Source organism: Oreochromis niloticus, linkage group LG4 (assembly GCF_001858045.2).
Source record: "Oreochromis niloticus isolate F11D_XX linkage group LG4, O_niloticus_UMD_NMBU, whole genome shotgun sequence".
Taxonomy (NCBI): domain Eukaryota; kingdom Metazoa; phylum Chordata; class Actinopteri; order Cichliformes; family Cichlidae; genus Oreochromis; species Oreochromis niloticus.
The window spans coordinates 31159388-31181307 of record NC_031969.2 but is presented as its reverse complement, the minus strand read 5'-3'; the positions used below and the strand labels follow the sequence as shown (position 1 = coordinate 31181307).

Sequence of the window (21920 nt, the reverse complement as noted above, 5' to 3'; positions counted from 1 at the left end):
AACCCAAAACAGTGACACAAAACACTGGCCTCTGCAGTTTTAGAATATCACAGAGGGGATTTTTGTAAGTAATTAAAAATCCAGGTTCCCTCTTTCATTTCACAGCCATTTAGATGCAGAACCGTTCAGTAATTCCACAGTGAAGGGCTGCTCCCCTTTCACAGAAAATCACATTTAGAAAAATAGATGGGATGCTATAAGAGTAACTGGGTTTTCAATAACTTGAGCAAACTGCACAGGCGATCCTTTGATTATCACACTTTTTGCTTTTCATTTTCTCCGAGGATTTCTCTATCAGCTCCTCGTACTTTAAATTCCCTGTGAAAGGCATACTTTTGTTTTTGAAATTGGAAATAGTCTATCACAGAAATTGCTCGGCTTTCTATCACTTAGAGATAATAATGCATATCATTTTGGAAAATGAAGCCAATGACTGCCATGAAATCAGGCTAAACTAAAAGAGTATATCACGTTATCAGTCTAGGGTTACACTGGCTCTGCCTGTAACTACACATCAGCAGTCAAGCAGTTTCTTACCCATTTTAGGTGTCAGGGCGGTCAGGTCCAGGTGGCTATGCTGGTAGTCATGGTGGTGGTTTCCTGTTACCAGAAGAACAAAAGCAAATAAAAGTGTGTCAAAATCAGCAGACACAAAGAAAGCCAAAAAAAAGCAGCCCTTTTTGATTTATTCATATTGCATTAATATATAGAATAACTGACCCGACTCAAAAGTAGTAACAATCAAGTCAAAAACATATTACAAAGCCAAGTTAAACTAAACCAGTCAGCAGCACAGCAAACATGAGGTGTACAGCCCAAATACAAATAAGATGGTTACAACTGGAATCTAATTACTGTTATAATACCGTTAATATGCCTGTTTGACAACAGCTTATGGAAAATGTCAACGTATCTCATGGCTCAAGGGATCCAATTTTTGTTTTGGGGTTTTTAGAAGACTGAGAATCTGAGAACAGATTCTTCTATCGGTCCTATTCAATAAATAATACAGCTATGTTATACAGGCCATCCACAGCTGCTGTGCAATATGAATAACCTTGCTTTGCCTTGACAGTCACTACACTTTATGCATTATCTATGCCGCAGTGTTGAAGTAGTGAAAAACTGACCTTTATGAGTTCAGCACTACTGGCTCTTCTATAATAACGTGACAAATGTTGTTCTCTATTTCAGCAGAGTATCAGTCAGCCCTTCCATCCACTCAAGTCAGTATTCGCTATATCCCCAGACATGAAAGCTTTGATTTGTTCAGTGTCTCAAGTGAGCAGTAAACTGCCACTGCTCAGTTATGAGCCTGTAAGTGTTTCTTCCATTTGACAGAATCCACTGTTTAGCAGCGCTTTACCAAGATGATTGATTATAGTCACTTTGTCTGGGTACGTGGAAGCGGCTACACCTCACGGTGATCCATCTTTGCGGCGGGTGTGTCACTTGATGTTGCGCTAATATTGTAATGTGTTGTTTTGTTGGCTATAGAACAAAGCAATATGTTGTGAGACCTCTGTCACTGAGAAGCAATGGGAATTCCAATAAGTGAAAATATTGCCTTTATTCAATTATATCTTTTTTCTTTTCCTGAACAACATACAACTCATGGTTATGCAGTTGTGGCTTATTTCCATTTAAATATGTTTATCTATCATTCAATAAGGCAGTAAAAGCACAGCTCTGATAGCTGTGTGTGAGCTCTTATAGAGGCTTTGAACTGATAACAGTGGCTTGAGTTCTGCCTTTGTGAAAGATCAGTGCCCGTAGGTCACCGATGTTTATTTGCCGGTGGGAGTTTGTGACATTTCAGACAAATGGTGACTTTTGCTAACATCCTTAATGTGGAGTTGGTGGAGTCCCTTTTACATTTAGACAGACAGTCAGATTTCGAATGTAAAGGCTTTGAGAGTTAAACTGTTTTGACTGGGTGCACGTCTTCGGTCCGTCCTCCCTGCAGCTGTACTCTGTTTGCCAGTCACACAGGTTTGATCAAGAGGCCAATTATAGCAGCTATAGAAAACCCAGTTAAATTACCCTTCTATGAACGGGAAATGAAAGCGGTTTTGTACCAAGTAAATAACAACCTTTTACTATCTGAGTAATTGGGGAAACTGCTTTTTCCCCAGAGCAGAAAAACAGACCTCTAGATAAATTTCACACATTAAAATGTACCACAAGTGTTTAGCCAAGGTTCAAAAGCTTATCACCCGGCAAAGATGGTTTCCCTTTGAGGTAATCTCCGGTTCAGAGTATGCATGTGTGTGATCCCTTTATATACATATGAATGGGATCGCCAGTATTGTGCAGTGACTCTGGTACTAAACTGAGAACAAAAAAAACACATACAAAAAATAAATCTGACCTAGTCCCATGCATGGCAACATGGAGCATGGAGCTCATTCACACCAAACTCATGAGGCTGGAGTCTCTATTTCTTTAGATGTGTTTGGTCATATCTCACATCTAATATATGAAATTTAAAGTCTGTGCCTTCAGATAAACTGACAGCTAAAGAATCCTGCTACATATTAAGAATTAATGGCATTACCAAATGAAATGAAGGTAACTTGATGCAAAAAGTATTTTGTTTTTAAAAGTAAAAAGAAAATCTCCCCCACTAGAGAACATCAAGTGCGTCATGCAAAGCTGAGCCTTTTAAAAGATGTCCTCTTTTACCAAAGCCTGAAACCCAGCAGGACGACAACACATCAAAACTCTTAGGGCTATGCAGTCTGCTGCAACAGCAGTGCACAGATGCACTACAGATGCATTACATAGATAATGCTTAACACTGTTTTACATAAAAAACCTGGCAGTTTAATGCACTACTGAAATATACTGAAACATGTGGGTAAAATTAATAGTCTTCACCCATCTGCAAAGGTATTGCCATTAGTCTATCCAACCATACATCTATTCATCCATCCATTTTCTTCCGCTTATCCAATTCAGGGTCATGGGAGGGTTGGAGCCTATCCCAGCTGCCACAGGGCTGCATGCCGTCAGGCTTCTGGAAAACACTGCAGGGATTTGCTCTTATTTAACCACTGAATGTTAAAGCTCAGCTGACAGTCGATGCTTTTAGCAAAGCTCAGATTCAGATTGAGACTGTGCAGACCAGTCGAGTTCTTCAAAACCAAAATGTGAAAATAAATGAAAACCTTTATGGACCAAAGGTTTGTACTGCCACTGTCACCAGCGCAGCGTTGTTTAAAATGATCTTGTATGAAAATTTCCCTTTACTGGAACTAATGAGCCTTAACAAGAGAAGAGCCTCAGACTAAAGGTAGAAAGAGAGAATAATAAGATAAAAGAATTTATTACTGAAGGTACATTTACTCAATATTAAATATGAATACATAAAATTGATAAGTAAAATATGAGCATTGCACTCGTTGATGTATTTAACAGCTTCTGAAAGCACAAATGTCATTTTTCTTCCACAGCCAGTGGATGCTGTCAGTTCATCTGCGTGGGCAGGTCTGGGAATGTCTCCTTGTGTTGTACTGACAATATAGAGTTAATACTCTTTTTTTCATTTTCACACATGGGCGTGGTGTTATTGTACTCCATTATAGGGTGTTACACCCCTCTGCAACCCCTACTCGCCTTGCAATTGGAGTTACAGCAGAGTCTTTGGGGGTTGCCAAGGCTTAATTCCCAGTTGTCTACACCTGACAAGGTATGGTCGAAAAAGTATGGCTGAGGTTGGTTTGGGGCAGACACCACTTCATGCCTTCATACTCTAGGATGTCATTTTTAGTTGAAGTTGTCAAGTAATTTAAAATAATTCCAGTTTCTACAAACTCTTGTGTCAGCCTTCACTTTATGTTTCAGCTTATTAACCTGGTGGTAACAGCAGCTCTCTTACTTTCACGATCAGTCTCTTGTGGATTTTGATTTTTCTTCTCTTGTCATTTCAGTGTCTTACTGTCCTGTGTTTGCATTTTATTTAATTTGCCATCTCCCAAAAGGAGGAGGAGAAATAGAATATCAGCAAAAGATCACAGACCATTAAAAAAATGTTTAGGCGACTGAAAACCAAAGTTAGTTACGCTGAATTGGTCTAGGCTGCTGGGGGATTCCCATGATGCATTGAGATTTTCTTCTTCAGTCACCTTTCTCACTCACTATGTGTTAATAGACCTCTCTGCATTGAATCATACTTGTTATTAATCTCTGTCTCTCTTCCACAGCATGTCTTTATCCTGTCTTCCTTCTCTCACCCCAACCGGTCGCAGCAGATGGCCCCGCCCCTCCCTGAGCCTGGTTCGGCCAGAGGTTTCTTCCTGTTAAAAGGGAGTTTTTCCTTCCCACTGTCACCAAAGTGCTTGCTCACAGGGGTTCATATGGTTGTTGGGTTCTTCATCGTATGAAAAAGCTTGTACTTGTATAAAAAGTAAAATCCATGTGTCACTTTTTAACAGGAAATTCTCAGGTTTTATCTCCAGCAATCCTCAAACCCGTTACAGCACCTGTTATTAAAGTGCTAAACAGCAGTCACTCGAGTACGGAATCAAAAAAGTGGAGCAAATGTCAGTTTTATCATTCACACAGAGATAGTGGCATGTTGAATGCATCAGCGTGTACTGAAAAAGAACACACCGTCTAGGTGTTAATACATAATGCAGCAGCTCTCACTGTCAGTAAAGTGTGTCACATGGATTGGCTGTAGTAATTCAGGCAGATCTGTCACAAATGAGCCGAATGCTTCCAGGTTCCAGCGGGTGGACAGAGGGGATCCCACTGTGACCCAGATCCATTTTAAACGCCTCGCTCTGGGGGAAGCTGATGGACAGACGCTGGCTACCGAGACAGCCCATGCTATGTCATTATGCTGGCAGAGTGTGAAGTACCATGTGGACTTGGTGGGACAGATCACCTCATTTTGCCCTTCTACATATGCATGTGTGACGGAGAGGCCAGTTTACAGAGGAAGATGAGTTTCTCTTTACTAGAGCCATTCAGGATTTTAAGCTCTCATGTATCTGTAAAGGGAAGCTATGATGGATACATTGTAAAGTGTTAGTAATAATTCAATCTGACACAGAGAAATTACATCTGTAAAAAACCCAAAAAGCAGTTTAGAGACATTTTGTGTATTTGGCAACTGCAAATTTATTAATGACATATAATAAATTTAAATAGTCCTCTTAATGCAGCTTTTTGGAACTAGAAAAGTGAAGTCAGGCAATTTGACTAACCATATAGCACAACACATGAAAAGAGCACTACTTATGTGAGCCCACTTGTGTTATTTGTGGATGTTGGTGGAAAAAAAACGGAAGAAATGCCCAAATCGAACCAAAATGAACTGAAAAAAGTGTATACAGAGACTGAAAACTAAAATTTAATGTGACACCAGGCAAGATGAGATGCTTTGGATATTAAATTCAGTAGTCATGTTTACTCCTCTGCTATACTGAGGACAATTACATAATTCTGCAGATGCCATTTATCAGATTTCCTCTACAACCTTCATCGAAGCTGAACTAAAGAAATTACACATTTTAATTAGCAACTTTGGTCAACCTTAAAATCCTGATGTGACTCAACTACCGCTACAGCTTACATTTAAATTTCCAGCTGGTCCTCTGCTGTTTTGTCAAAGGCAGGAGTGCCTTGACTTTGACCAGTGCCCAAGAACACAAGGTGTTCAAGCAAACCACAGTTCACGGTCACACAAAACTGCCTCTTTGCAGACTTTAAAACTGGCTTGATAGTTCTTAGATCCAATATTGCAGTGACCACTCTTTGTGATACCAGTGTCTTTTGACGTAGATACAGTACGAGACCAGTAGGAAGATAATGTTGTAGCTGTGTATGTCCTTCAGGAGTCACAGGAAGCTTTGTCTGTCCATAAATCTCATTATTTGATTCATCCAGCGTGCTTTAAACCTGGCGGTTGTGTTGCTGGAGACCTGAGTAGGTGTATTTCAGCTGCTGACATCAGTTGGAGCTGTTCTCATACTGTGGCTGAAAGCTGTTACCAATGTTTCCACTACCTGTTCCACTCTGTGTGTAGGAGGAAGGCCAAACACATGCTTATAGACATTTTAATTTTGACATCTGTGTCAGATTATTCATTGACATTTTCACCCTAGGCTTAACCATTACAAATAAGTGTCTAGTCTAAACCTGATTCTAACAGTGACCCTAAAACAAACTCTTAATAAGCCTTTAAACCGGATGGAAGTAGTAGTAGTAGTAGTAATAACATCACTCCGATGGCTTAAAATAGATGAATGAATATATATATATATATATATATATATATATATATGAGATTATATTTACATGATTATATTTACTTGTAATTGCTTTAGTTTCCTGTAACAAATGACTTCAGTCATTCATGCTTGAATGCCTTCTCTGCACAGCCACTTTTTGGACAGGCACAGTTTTACATATATTTAATGAGTGGATCCTTAAATCTGTCTATTTTTTATAACAGTAACCTATATATAGGGGATACATATGGGAGGTATATGCACTACTTTACTACGCTAAGAAAACTGAGGCAGGTTGGAAAATACTAACAAGGTAGAAATATTTAAAAGTTATACAGGCAAAAGATTGTTGTGTAAAGTGCTGTTTTTTTGTTTTCCTTGGGGGCTCATCAGAAATGGAAGGAAAAACTGTGTAACCCAAAGAGATGGAAAAAACAAACTAAATTCAAAAAAGTCAATCGAGGGCAAAGGAAACAGGAAGGGGAGAAAAAAGCAGGACCTAAGCTTAGAAAACTGAGAGAAACATGAGGGTGAAAAACAGCTGACTCAACAAGAACAAAGAAGAGCATAGGATCAGGACCATTTAATACTCAGGGCTGAGTGGAGACTGGAGGGGAACGAGACACAGGTGAAGTTATTCAAGACAATCACATGGGGGGAGGGGCAAAGCAAGACAGAAGAAAACAGGAAACAACACCCAAACAAGGTGAAACTACACTGAAGGAATGTAAACCTTTAAAATGAACCAGAAAGTAAACAAGAAAGTAAACAAATGACAATTCAACTCAGACAGGGGGACAGACATAAATAGAGTGAATAGACATGGAAACACCGAGCAAACTAAAAAATCTACTGTACTCTGAAAAATGTAGACAAAAACTAAAACACAGAATCAGAGAAATGAAAATGTGAGTCAGTAAGCTTATGATCTACTAGACGTGTTATCCCATAATTATTTAACTGTTGTCCCTTCCAAGCATAGACAGTATGAACAAAGGGGTAAATCCAACGCGTACCCGGAAAAATCCTCCTTTCTTACTCTTGGAGAGACCGTAATCTACTTTTAGATATGACCCAAAATGACTGATTGCATCTATAATATTACCACAAAAGCATTTATAGGTCAAAACAGGCCTCGCCCCCTGGCAGCCATTAAAAGAACACAAACTTAAGGCCCCCCTGCTTTAAATCTGCACTCCCAGCTTCACTTTTCAGACTCGGAAGCAACATCCATCTTTTATGGTTTCACAACACCAGCTGGTGGTGCAAACGTTTTTTTTTCCTTCTTTCTTTCACCAAAAAATAAACTACTTGCTGCTTATTAATCAGACATTTTCTTGGAGGACACACATGAAGTTACAAAGAGTTAGACTTCATGAACATTAAGAGGAATGACTTTAGATAAGGCATGCAACTCTCAGTCGTTCATTGGCTGCAGCCCATCTTTGATGAGTTTTAGAAGGTTGTTGCTCATCTCAGCATACCGGGTATTTAAAAATTCTCTGTATCATTTTCCACTTTCTGCACTCAGCGTAATTATAGCATTTCTCTGTGCACATGACTTAATCTTATTTCATTCTACAAGTAAACCACATCTGACTGAAATCAGATGGAAAGAAATCCTTTCACCAGTGACTTTGCTGATGACAAATCTGTTAATTTTCCATCTCACATGGTACTGTGGTGAAAAGGAAAGTTGCTTCATTTTGCTTATTTAAATGCCGGTCTCTAACATTAACACGTCTCCAGAAATGAACAAAAGAGAGCAGCGATCCACACAAAGTCTCGGAGCCTTACCCACACGCTGCCACGAGCTTGACCGATGGTGTTTCGGGGAGCACGGCTTCTTGGAGTCTGTGAATTACTAACAAGGATAAGCACAGATTTATCTGATGTCTTCTTCGATATGTCAGAAGTCACATCACACAAAGCTGCCGTTATCCTTGCCGTGAAATAGAGGACTCCATGAACCAGAAGGCTGAAAATGGATAGGAAACCTGAGGAATCCAAGTAAGCAGCTGAGGTTGGAACAAACACAGATACATAAAAAACAAAAACAGGCTTGCAACTGGCCAAAAGGGAAACTGATTACTGAAGAACGTATTCACAAACCGTCCCCCAACCCCACAGATTTACCGAAAGCTTTCTCCTTCGACACTCCTTTCCATCCACTTCTAGTTCGGCTCTGTTTTTCTTGGTTTAGGAGCATCCTTTCCTCCACTGCAGAGAAATCTCTGCTACATCCTCCAGTGTTTTTTGGGGGATCTTTTTGTTAGCTGTGCTCCCTGTTTCAACAAAGCCAGCCCTGTAAGCAAATGCTTTTCCCACTTTAGTGTGGAGAAGCTTGACTTGTGTACACACAGCTGTGACCTTCACCCCATCCAACACTTTAGGGATGAACTGGAAACAGAATGTCCAGCTTTAATGGAGCAAAAAGTGCAATGCTTTTACAGAAATACACAAAAGTCCTCCTTTAGTGTGAGTGTTTAAAGTGCAGATGTTCCAGGAAAATCCATTTTAGCAAAAGATCCATGAAGGTTCACAAGGTTCACAGTAGATTTAAGCAAATTTAAGTCAGCTATCCAATGTGTAATGGAGTATAATAGAAATATATAATATGTGCAGCTTTTGATATTTGGAAAGCAGACTGACCTTTTCACTCCCCACAGGGGACAGACACCGAACTCTGGACGCCACAGCTATGATACTAACTCCTTCTTTGCTGGATGGTAGTCCCACAGCGCTGACACTGGGCGAATCGAAATTAGCGACATCGTGAAGTCACTGGCGTCTTATGTTTCATAAAAGTGTGCTCGCCGTGTCAGCATAGCAACAAACTGAACATGAGTACCTGAACCGTCATTCAGGCACTGACCTCATTAAAAACACGAGAATGTGCACATATCGTTAATGATTCTGCCAAAAGATTTCTTTTTATTAGAACTTTTTCTTTGCATCAATGCAGTGTCTTCTCAGAAGCAAGAATGCCGACACCTCTGCATTCATTTCAGAGTAGCTCTCATTAAATGACCACTTTTAATGAGAGCTGTAATTAATGAGCAATGCTGAATTCCTGTTCTAGCGTCTTCTGTCTGTGGAAAGTTGGGCAGGCTGAAGGAGAGGAAGCGAGAACATAGACAAGCTACATTGGTTCAGATGAAACTATATTCTGAAACTATATCCTGAAAGATTTTTTTAATGCAGTATTAGTTAAAATGCAGCCTTCATTGTAAGACTCACAGACTGTATGTAAAAGATGGATGTAGCCACTGTGACAGTCCCAAGCTGATTTTCTATTTGCTGTTTTAAAGCAGGTGTAATGATTGAGGGATGGTACTGACTGAGAGACTGAGGCGCACTGTAGACTCAGAGGCTTGAAACATGTCAATCATAACCTGCTTTATCCTTCAAACCTGTGACTGAGACCAGTAAAGTGTAAACAGAGGACTTTAAGCAAGTGAACCAAATGCTAACTTTCCCACAGACTTATGCTGTTTCCCCCTGGTGGTCATTAGAAGGAATTCTGCACTGGCTTCACTTTTCAGAAGGTTCCTCGATCTTTTAATTGGCGAGACCTGATTGCTACTATTTTGTCGGAATTAAAGCAAATCCCTGGACTAAGTTCTTCTTCTGTGGTTTAGGAATAACATTCAGTACCCTCACATATTTTTCTGTGTCCGGCTACTTTTGGGCATACCATGTATTAAAATAAAAAACATTATATGTTAGTAACAAACCTCCTGCTCGTTGCAGCTCTTCAGTTCAGTTGTTTTACCAGTTTTAGCTTGAACTTTTTGGCCCATTGTTTTTTGCTGATTTTATTTTTTTAATGCCAAAGAGGATGTTTACAGACTTTTTGTGTGTAACCAAGGCAGATTATAGCTCAAGCAAAAAGCTGAATTTAATAAGGCTCATGGCATGAACAGAAGCAAATGAGTAAAAACTGGCAAAGCGTTTTAATTCTCATTATAGATGTAAAGGAAATCATTGATGTAAAGGAAAGACAGGAGAGTATTCAAAAAACAAATTATCCAGTAAGTTATTTTCCATAATTGCGCTCCGTGTTTTCCCGTAATTACATTGGTCGTTTGGCACAGAGCAACTGTTGATAAGCAGGCTGATGAAACGATGAAATGAAGGAGAAATAGGCAGGTTTTGTCAAGACACCACAAACTGGAAAATTGCAACTGGGATCTTTTAATGACTTTGTAATTATGAGGCAGCCTCATCTGCTCGTTGGCATTTAACAGAGAGCTCACGGAATACTAAAATTAAATGTTTACGTCTTTCCCTTCAATTTGGGAATGCATTTTATTTTAGTTACAGCTAATTGGAGTTCGTGCAAGTTTAGACTTTTATCAGTGACGACTGCGCAGTCAGGCGTCACGCAAGCTTCAGAGTGAACTAGAAAATGGCTCTGAACAAACAGCTGAAGAATGCTCTTTGTTTAGTCTCTGATGTGCACTTGCACACTCTGAAAACAGACGAGCGCAGTCACTGTTTCCAGTGATTTAGTATGTTTTTAGCTGTTTGTCAGTCTGTCAGTTGTACCCACAGTTCTGACAGATGTTGGTCTGTTTTCAAAGAGCTCTCCCTCCTCGCCGAAAAGAACAGACCGGAGAACCGAGACGACTGTCTTGGCATTACATGACGGCTTCCCACCAGGGGCCTGCGAGGCCGAGGATCTTTGTTTCTGCAGTATTGATTAGGGATCGTGTGTCACAGCTCTTGGATGCATCATGTGCTCCTGACATGCTTTTTCCAGTCAAGAGGAGGCGCAGGCTGTTGTTTTTCCCCTCTCCTCCTGTGACCTTGTGACTTTTGAACAGAAAGAAGAAAATACCTGCAGAGCCTGCAGGGCAAAAAGCAGTAACACATAGGTGTGGAGGGACGAAACTAAGCTGTGTTTATGCACAATATTTCCTTCTGTGCCAAGGTTGTGCTCCCATTCTGGGAATGTGCTCTGTACTTTGCATTTTGCGGGATATCTGAAGGAATCAAGACTCTTCAATAAGAGGCTCTCTCATCTCTATTCTACTTATCACATAACAAATTCAAGATTAAAGCTTCAAGATCATTCAGCTATAATCAACTACAGGGTTACAATTTCTAGAGTAACACCTAAATCACATCTTCAGTGTGTGGCTCCTGTTTTAACCAAGTGTGAGCTGGAGGAGGTGTCTGGTCACCGGGAGGTCCTCTTAGACTGCTGTCGACCTTAAATCACAAATTCTCAGTTTTGTCTGTTCATCACTGTTGTGATGAAAGGTTTAGTTGGTCAGCAGAAGGTATCCATGTTTCAGTTTACAGCATGAAGGTTGGGAATAGGTGTTTATTATCTACTGCAAGATGATAAGTCGAGCCATCTGTCTTTTCAGATATCCAAAGAGAGAAAAAACATTCATGTGGCATTATTAAGGTTAACACTATCTCTCTTTTTTAGCTCTGTTTTTGGTCCCCTCCATCTTTCGATGCAGTATCTGATTCTTTACCTGCAATCTGCTGCTTTATGGTCACCAGTTTAGTGCTGTGCATTTCGACTGCAATGGGGTTTTTAGAGGTTTTGGTCAGAAAACAGAGTTAATTAATTAATTATACTTCAACAGGTCACTACAGCTTAACATTAAAAACAACCCCCTTTAGAGTTCACACGATTTCAACCATTGCTAATATCTGTTAATATTAAAACTTTACATTTTTTTCTAAATGTTGTGTCAGAGGGAAAATAAATACTGGAGTATATTAATGTATTTTCTACACTAGCATTGTGAGGCTTTTACTCTGTATGTATTTGCCAGGCTAACCTTGAAAAGTAGCATCAGTGTCTTGCCATTTACTGACGACTGAGATGATCTTTTTTCGGGAGGCTTCAGTGTAAGTGGGTGTTATTTTACAGCCTTTCTGGCTCCCTGCATGTCTTTGAGTTGCTTTGTCTCCTTCACACTTCTGTCACATTCACAGAATTAAAGCAACAAGCGCCCGTTCCTCCGCTGCCTCCTGAGTAATGTGCGATGATTACAACAGATAATTACATCTATTTACATATAAATGTGATTGATATTTTTCCTACAGAGCTTCAGCTTCTTTAAGCTGCTGCCGGAGACGTTTGGCACTGATCTTGTTATAATCTATCCATAATATTTGGATCCTCCATCTGAAGTTACCTAATTAAATGATCATTCGCGACAAGTAAACAATCGGAGATGATGACGCTAATTAATGACGGCGCAACGCTGTGAGGCCGTATGTGTGGAGAGACGCTGCTATGGCATCTCACAGTGTTTATTCGAAGACTTGTGATTGTAAGGAGTCAGATGTTGTGTTTTCTCAGTTGCATACTCAGAGTGACTGCAGAGGCCACAGGCTTAATTGATGAGGTGCTGTCATCCACAATATCGACCACCCTCATAAGAATCTCAAATGAACACTCGAGCGATAATGCCAGCACTCGTTAAAATCCGAGCGCAGTGGGACTTTTGGAAATGTCAAGACAAACCCAAATGGTTTCAAAACAGGAGGACCTTTTAAAATAGATGCCACAAACCCCATTTTCATAACAACGAGCAACAATATCTTGATTGTGCATTCATAATTTTCAGATCAAAATTCTGTTCCTTCTCCCTGCTGTGCTTTTTAATTTTTATTGGCCCTGCCTGAAGAAACCATTTGCTCACCCTGTGCAGCCTTGTGTCAAACATGCCCTGCAGTCAGGTCGCGCCTCAACAGGTACATAGTCAGATTACTTATTAAAACTTTGGCTTTAAGCCCAAAAGGTCGGCAGCTTGCCACTTGGCTGCAGGTGCAAAATGTGGCTGGCAGGAGGTTCGACCTCGGGTCAAAATGATCCTTGATTTCCTTTGACGTACTGTAATAATTCTGACACACTTAGAAACTTTTACTCATGAGCTGCTGAGGATCTCGGTGTACCAGCTGTCACATGAGATGATTTTATACACACGCAGTATAAAGTTGACTGATTTATGCCTCGTACAGCCTTTTCATGAACAGTTTGATGCACTCACTATTTAAAGAAAAGCTATCTTCACAAAGTTTAGGTGTCATATATCTACAGTGTGGTCAGTTTATGAAGCTGGTGGTCTTTCCTTGCAAGCTTGACTGACTGTAAGGACAAAATGTATGTTCCCTGACTGGGTCATGGGGGGTTGCTCAAGTCTGCATTTTACTTGCAAACTACTGGCGACCGTGACAATGTACTAGTGACCAAAGCAATCCCCAGGAGGTAAGCTAATTTCACGCAGTGACAGCTAGCAACCTCCAGCAGCCACTCACCAACCAGCGAGGGAACACACATTTTTCCCTAGCAGCTGGAGTTTTGCAGGGGATCACTGACTGGTTTCCAGGCCTGCATGACTCAAAGTGTCAAGCAAAATAATGACAACTTGTTTCACAGGCCTGTATCAGACAGCTGCTGGTAATATGGGACATTTAATAAAACCCAATACACCCTGAGCTTTGATATTTAAAGACAACAGCTGTAATTTGAAAATATTTAGTCTGAATAAACTCTTTCAGGAGGTCGAGATGAATATAAGCCACACATGACTCAGAGTTTAACTAACACTGCTATATTTAAAGCAAGCAAGGTGATCTTCGCTGACCTTAACTCCTGATGCTCTAGGCTATTTTTGTAATTTCATTTATCAGTAACATCTCCACAACTGTAAAGCCAAACTGAATACATTCAGTGTCCCCGCACCATCACCTGGAAAGAGTGAGATATGTGAAAGTCCAGCAGAAATCCAGTTTAACTTCAGCCCCATCAAAATTCTAATCAAAATTCAAAACAGTGACTTTTTATGATGAGTCAGTGGGACTGTTGCATCTATAAAGTCTCAACTTGACCAAATTTGATGCAAAAAGACATCAGTGCCATATCCATGTTGTCCATTAGTGTTAGTATTAGACGCAATGAATGTGCAGACCCTTTTTAAAAATGTCAGGGGTCAGTTTTTTTACACCTGCCATGACGATCAATATCTATTAGTTTTAGGTGTGGAATCTTTTTTTAGGTGGTTTAATGTGTATTTTTAACATATGTTTGTCTTCTTTAGCAGATTTGTTCTCAGGTATGGGGATGTACTTCATAAATATATAACACTTGACTAAATCCAGCCAGTATATAAATTTATATATATATATATATATATATATATATATATATATATATATATATATATATATATATATATATATATATATATATATATATATATATATATCTATATAAAAAACACCCAGCACGCCCCTGCGGGCGGTTTATCCTTCAAGCTTGGGTCCTCTACCAGAGGCCTGGGAGCCTGAGGGTCCTGCGCAGTATCTTAGCTGTTCCCAGGACTGCGCTCTTCTGGACAGAGATCTCCGATGTTGTTCCCGGGATCTGCTGGAGCCACTCGCCTAGCTTGGGAGTCACCGCACCTAGTGCTCCGATTACCACGGGGACCACCGTTACCTTCACCCTCCACATCCTCTCGAGCTCTTCTCTGAGCCCTTGGTATTTCTCCAGCTTCTCGTGTTCCTTCTTCCTGATATTGCTGTCATTCGGAACCGCTACATCGATCACTACAGCCGTCTTCTTCTGTTTGTCTACCACCACTATGTCCGGTTGGTTAGCCACCACCATTTTGTCCGTCTGCATCTGGAAGTCCCACAGGATCTTAGCTCGGTCATTCTCCATCACCCTTGGGGGCGTCTCCCATTTTGACCTCGGGACTTCCAGGTTATACTCGGCACAGATGTTCCTGTACACTATGCCGGCCACTTGGTTATGGCGCTCCATGTATGCCTTGCCTGCTAGCATCTTGCACCCTGCTGTTATGTGCTGGATTGTCTCTGGGGCATCTTTACACAGCCTGCACCTGGGGTCTTGCCTGGTGTGATAGACCCCAGCCTCTATGGATCTTGTGCTCAGAGCTTGTTCTTGTGCTGCCATGATTAGTGCCTCTGTGCTGTCTTTCAGTCCAGCTTTGTCCAGCCACTGGTAGGATTTCTGGATATCAGCCACCTCCTTTATCTGCCGGTGGTACATACCGTGCAGGGGCCTGTCCTTCCATGATGGTTCCTCGCCTTCCTCCTCTTTCTTGGGTTTCTGCTGCCTGAGGTGTTCACTGAGCACGCTGTCAGTTGGGGCCATCTTCGTGATGTATTCGTGGATGTTTCTTGTCTCATCCTGGACAAGCTGCTGTCGCTGGGGTTAGAGGGTGAAGCGGCCCCTGAAAGGACCGTCTCCTTAAATATAAGCTTTTCTTTTCCAGAAAAGAAGTCCAGGATATATATATATATATATATATATATATATATATATATATATATATATATATATATATATATATATGAACAGATGTGACCAATCAGACTACGGCATGTTGCAACAGGTGAGCTGTAGCTCAAAACGTGCACTGGTACTTAATATAAAGTGATACACAACTAGTTACTGTTTTACCTCAGACACACAGCTCGACACCGCTCTGGGTCCATCAGCTCTCTGAAATGATTCCTCTGCTTCCTCAGCTGAGGTATGAATTATGTCCAGCTGCTTCTTTGTCGTGAGAAGTGGATAAACCCAGAATCGGTTTCTTCCTTTTCTTCTTTAGAAACATCAGCTCATCATTGCTTGATATTGATTAACTTTATTTCCAAGTACATTTTGATGTTTTTATTGGATTACATGAAAAGTTTGTGTCACTTTTTTGCAACTCACTCCGTGTGTAATAGCCTTAAGACTATACGGTAACCATCATATTTTATGATGGTTACCATATAGTCATATTTTAGTCATATAGTCATATTTTAAATATTTTAAGAGAACAAAATTATATAGAAGTTTCCAAATGCACACTTCAAGTCCTGTTGGCAGGTTTAACATATAAACTACATATAAAAGTTGAATGTACTGTCACCTGTCAGTGTGAGACGTCCTGTTTTGAAGCCTTAGCCTGAAGATTGTCATGGCTGATATTTTAAAGTTGGGCGTGACAGTTGAGGAGTGGATCTTACAGAAAAGCTGAGGGTCACTGCGCACCCACTTAGCAGTCACAGGCTGTCCTGCCTTAGAGCAGAGCCTGTTTTATAATCCATTTGACTGTAAATATGAACATACAAAATGAGCATCATTCCCACTGGCTCCACTTTTCAGATGTGAACGCTCGGTCAACTGACACATGAACATGAACCCTGTGTGACTCCTTGGGCTACAACTTTGAGAGATTTCTCAGCACCAAAATGAAATGAATACACTATGTTCAAATATATAATATATGTCAAATATAAATATATGGAGAACATGATGATTGATATCAAAAACCATCAGTTTTACCAACTTAATGAGTGCAAAACCAGAATATGTACTTTCTGGATCCACTGTATCGCCTGCTTCAAGGTTTCTTCAAGTGAAAACAGTTATTCTGTTACAAAAAAGCCACTCCTCACTGTGCTCAGTGTTTCTGTACCCTGTAATTTTGCCACTACTACAAAGGTAAACATATGGCATTAACAATTTGACAATTACAATGCCAAGTAAGAACACGGCAGTCCTTTTATGAAGCAAGTTAATTGACTCTTTTCTTAGGGAGGTCTTTTTATACTCTGTGTCTCCACAGCGTTTGGTTGTCTACCCCACGCTCAAAGTACCCCCCGTGGTGCTGACTGCAGGAGTGACTACTAATTAGACAACAGCAGGGATGTGTACAGTAAAATGGTATTGCTATATAACTTGACTTTAAAAACTGCTTATTTATGTGTCTTTTCTCATGCATAATCTTTTGCTTGAAATATGATTCTGACCTGAGGCAGGTGTCAAATATACAGAGGAAATGAAAACTCATCAGCTGCAATGTTGCTACCAGCACAGAAATAAGCCAAGTGAAATCAGAACAACAACAAAACAAATTACACAACTAAGAGAACATTTCTGGTTAATCAAAATACTTTTCTACCCAAAATCTGAAAGGCTGAATTTCAAAAGGCTGAGATCAGATAAGAAGTAAAGGAAACAAGGGAAGATAAGGAGCAGGTGAGAGGCCGGAGATGAAAGGAAGGATTGAAAGAGAATGAATGTCTATGAAAGTTTGTATCAGAGCTTTTGAAGACATGTCTGGTTCTTACAAAAGGAAGGGTCAGTGAACAGATAAGGGTAGAATAGGTGGTCTGCCATATGCACAGGTGAAGAAATCCCACACTGCCAAACAAAAGAGAAAACACAGGTGAGAGTGAAGGATGGATGCAACCCTCCAAGGGATGCCAGACATTTTCTGACCTAGGCGATATCAAAGAGGTGAAGCTGAAGAAAGGTAAAATAGAGTAGTAGCTTGATGTGTTGCTCTTTCTGAGAAACTAGAGAAATAATGGTATAATTTGCTTTTTTATTGTTTTTCTTTCATGGAAATTCAGGGTTAAAGGTGTGGCATAGACATACCTAAAGGGTGTGTTTGGTGTTTATGCCATGGCTAATGCACTGCTGTGGTCTTACACTAGGTTTTCTTTTATCTAGTGAGCTTTGTAAATTGGGTGAAGACTGCTAATTAGTGCTTAAAAAGAAAATTTAGCAACATATAGAAAAAAAAAAGATCTCTCTCTTAACCTATGGTTTAGTCAGTAACCCAGATGTTCTCAATACAATGATGTGGACAAGCCTCACATTTCTAAATAAATTTTAAGCCTTAGCAAAACCTCAAACAAGCTGAGTGGCTCTCATTTCTTCTTTTATTCACCAAATCGATCAGACATCAGATCCATCTGCAAAGGCTTGTTTTCCCGAGCGGTAGTAAATGAAACACATCTATGCCTCCCTCTGTAGTGACATTTGCAAAACCATTACTAAGTCTCGCTACCCTCAACCGCCTCCCCTTACAAACAGCTACTCGCTTTGTTCAGTTTAATACCTTAAATGTAGACTGAACGAAACAGTTTCCGCCTTAAGTAACCTTAACAACGGACCCTGCTCTTATTGCAGAAAGCCAAGTGTATAGTCACACAAAAGCGAGACACGATAAGCACGAGGGTATCCATTCAAAGATGAAAATTAAGAGAAAACTAAAGTCAAGCGACAGTTTGTAAGACTGATTTGCATTGTGCCTTCAGGTATCTTGGGGGGTGTAAATGAAATTTCTGCAACCTCGTGTCGTCTGTCTGAAGACTCCTGCTGTCAGGGAGCCTCCACCAGCCACATTTTGATCTTTGCTTTTATGTCTCTCAATGCTTTGTCTCGCCTCTAACCAAACATGTGTTTTAATTAGACTCAGAAAGAAGCTGCTTCACTTTTCATGTGTTTTTTTTTCTCTTTCAAAACTTGAACCTAAAATATATTATTTACTCAGAAAGAAGATTGCATTAGCAGAGGCAAAGATTTCTTTATGTGTTTACTGCAAATACGTGCCTGTGGATAACACAGTGTGACGATCGCACAGACAGCACTTTATTTATATATATATATTTTTTAAAAACAGGAAATTGCATTTTGATGGCCTGAAAACTAAATAAAAACTGAAACTAGACAAAAGTGAGAGATGAAAAGACTCAAAAAAAATGGGGTGTAAAGGAGTTTAAAAACACACACACACACAAATACACAAGTCTGTGAATATGGGAACAAACAACGTCCAGGCGCTTCCCACAAGACAGAGTGATGCACTAACAAGCTCTCACGGTGCCTCGTTTTTCCACCTCTTGCTGTTTCTGTTCATTTTGGGTGCCAGACACATCTGTCTGCGAGCTTGCAAAGGTTATGACTGCTCGGAGATGAAATCCTGGTGGGCATTGCATGACTGGAATCCACATAGAGATTCAGGTGTCTATCACTGTCTGCTGTTGCTCCTGACAAGCAAACCTAATAACAAAACAAGAGCTTTGGAGGCGTGAGAGCTGCTGATGATAAACGAGTGTGTTCAAATCCGGGTGGAGGCACCAGTGCGCTGCACCACAGAGCAAAATATATCAAGCATAAATCAGAGTGTCTGCAGGGGATTGATTAGTTGATACTAATGAACTCCTGCCAATGCCTTGCATTTTTAACTGCTCCATGATGAAGGTCGCTGCTATGACTGAGCAGCAGGATATTTTATTTTAGCTTGAAACTATTTCCACTCTTGGAAAAAGTACAGTTTAGTGTACTTCAAGTCTGCTTGAATGGTTTTGGGCAGGAGAAATCTTAACACTAGACCGCACAGCTTGTAACACGGTTTGGGGAGTACCCTTTTTCTGCTTCAACATGTCGGTATTACAGGTGCTTTTGTGGTTAAATGGGAGCTGAAAGAGTCCAACAACTGGTGGAAACCCTGACTGCTTATATAGTAACACATTATTGTGGACCTATTATGCTTTCCCTTATGTACTGTCATATATAAACAGCAGTGAATTCATATTACTCTGGCCAAAGTTTCAAGTCATGAGGTTGGTATATGTAAAAATCGCCCATGGGAGGTTCAGACTGCCCTGCATGCTCAATTTTTACCCCTTCAGCCATAAAAGGCTTATGGCAGCGGTCCCCAACCTTTTTTGCGCCACGGACCGGTTGAATGTGACAATATTTTCACGGACCGGCCTTTAAGGTATAACCTTTAGTCAGTCAGAAAAACTTTGGCTCGTGCAACAGTTACACGAGAGGCTCATAGACCTGAAACAGAAAATGTAACCAGACTACAATCAGTTGGCAACAAGCTGAGCCGAGTTCTTTGCTGCAAACAGACGTGTTGCAGATGAATTGCACTGATTGGCAATCACTAATTTTATTGCTTGTAAGGAGGTGGCTGTCTTTGTTTTACTTTAGTGTACCCGAGCCATTAAAAGGAAGGTGACCTTAAAGGAGGGAAGAGATTGTTTCAGACAAGACCCTGTGTAAGACTAATAAGGATGATTTTATACTGAGAATCATACAATCAGTCTATCGTGCTAGCAGAATCTAAGAATAAAAAAATGATGGTAAGCATGAAAATCTTCTTTAATGAGCATCACTTTTGATTTCAAGTTAGCAGATGTTTTTATTAAATTCTGTAAATTTATAAAAAATTATGACTCAAACTGAAGCAGAGACTAATTTTATCTAATTAAGAGAGTGTCTACAGCCAAAAGTGTCTGACAAATCAATAAGACTGACGGATTTCAAGCAGCTGAAGGTGGAGATTTAAACGCAGTCATAAAAAGGTCTCCACCAACTTGCCAGAAATGCTGATCAGCACCGTGTGAAATAGAGGCTCCATTATGAAGCAGTAGGCACATCCCCTTTATTGCTGACAGGGTTGGAAACCTATCATCATCTCTGCAGATTAAAATAATCAAGCACAAACATTTCAGAGTTCGTCATTATTTCCTAGTGTGCAGTTTGTGATGAATGAAATCCGAGCGGAGATCATCGTGCGAGTGAAGCCAGTTTGAGAAGTTGTTACACCAGGTTGTGGAGAGAGGCACAAATAACACGTCGCAGAGTGAAATGTGTTTTCAAATAACATTCTGCTAATTATATTTCTCTGAAAGTTGAGCAAAAGCCATTAAAATGATTTCATTGCCGTTTGAGTGGAGCATTATTGAAATTGCCTTCATGTGAAGAATATAAAGACATAAAAATGGCTGTAAGAAAAAAAAAAATACAGAGCCACTGCTGGGTCACGTCATTACGTCCAGGTTTCACTGCTGAGCTCCACTCAACCGAATATCAACTCGTCAAACATAACTTTACTCATACATGGTCCGAATGCATGTCAAAGGTCAGTGGAGAGGGATTAGAGTTAGGGAGGAAGGAAGGATGAAGACAGCCAGAAAAGAAGGAATAAAAAAAGGAAGAAAGTTGGGAGGAGGTGAAAGGGAGAAGACTGAAAAGAACGAAGGAAGAGAGAGAGGAAGGAAAGAAGGAACAAATGAATGGAGGAAGATGGAAGCAATAAACAAAAGAAGGATGGCAGAAAAAAAAGCAAATCATCAGCTGCATCATGTAATCACTGCTTAACACTGAATGACCAATAAATCAATAGTGGTGAACATGGATGCATGACTCTCAAACATCTGTCAAAAAATTAAGGAAAAAAATGTCAAAATTTTACAATTAATCTTTTATGAACTTTGTGTGAACGTTGTGGTCAGAAACTGCCACACGGACCAACACAGGTCCTGTCCCAGAAAGACAAACGTCTTCATGTTCCACACCAAACGAGTGGCATCACAGGGACAAACAAGGTTTCCCTGCAAATCCATCGCAGCGAGCAAAAAACAAACACCGAGGGGAATTGTGGGCATCAGCGGAACGAGCCTGTCCAGGCTGTCACAATCCACACAGCACAAAACTGTCAGGACTTTGTTCAAAATAACAACCCAAAATCTGCAGTACGCAAAGACTTGAAGAGTCACGATACAAAGACGACACAAACAGATGAAAGACAACAGGGAAGATTCAGGAGGGAGAAGGAGTAGAGACTCTGACCTGACACACACCGAGGGAGAATACACTGACTAAATACAGACCCCAGGAAGAGAAGGGTCATGTCGAACAGATGAAGTAAAGAGCTGGGAGGAGAACAATGGAGACAAGTCCAAAGGAAATCAAAAAGTAAGCAAGAGGGACCAATAATAAGCTGACAGAGACAACACTGAGATGGACACGGAGGCGAACACAGTAGGTGCAGAATTTGACACTTTGGGGTATCCAGTGGATTCAAGGGACGTGTAACATGTAAAACA

At 40.4% G+C, this 21920-nt stretch overlaps 1 protein-coding gene across 3 annotated transcripts in view; it reads right to left on the bottom strand.

The window, feature by feature from the left end:
- Positions 1 to 21920, bottom strand: part of LOC100705402 (shisa family member 6) — an 85361-nt gene that overhangs the window by 12594 nt on the left and 50847 nt on the right. For all 3 annotated transcript variants that reach the window (XM_025906453.1, XM_019357619.2, XM_025906452.1), the window contains exon 6: positions 538 to 600. In XM_025906453.1, coding sequence (XP_025762238.1) covers positions 538 to 600 — 63 coding nt within the window. The remainder of the gene's footprint in view (positions 1 to 537; positions 601 to 21920) is intronic.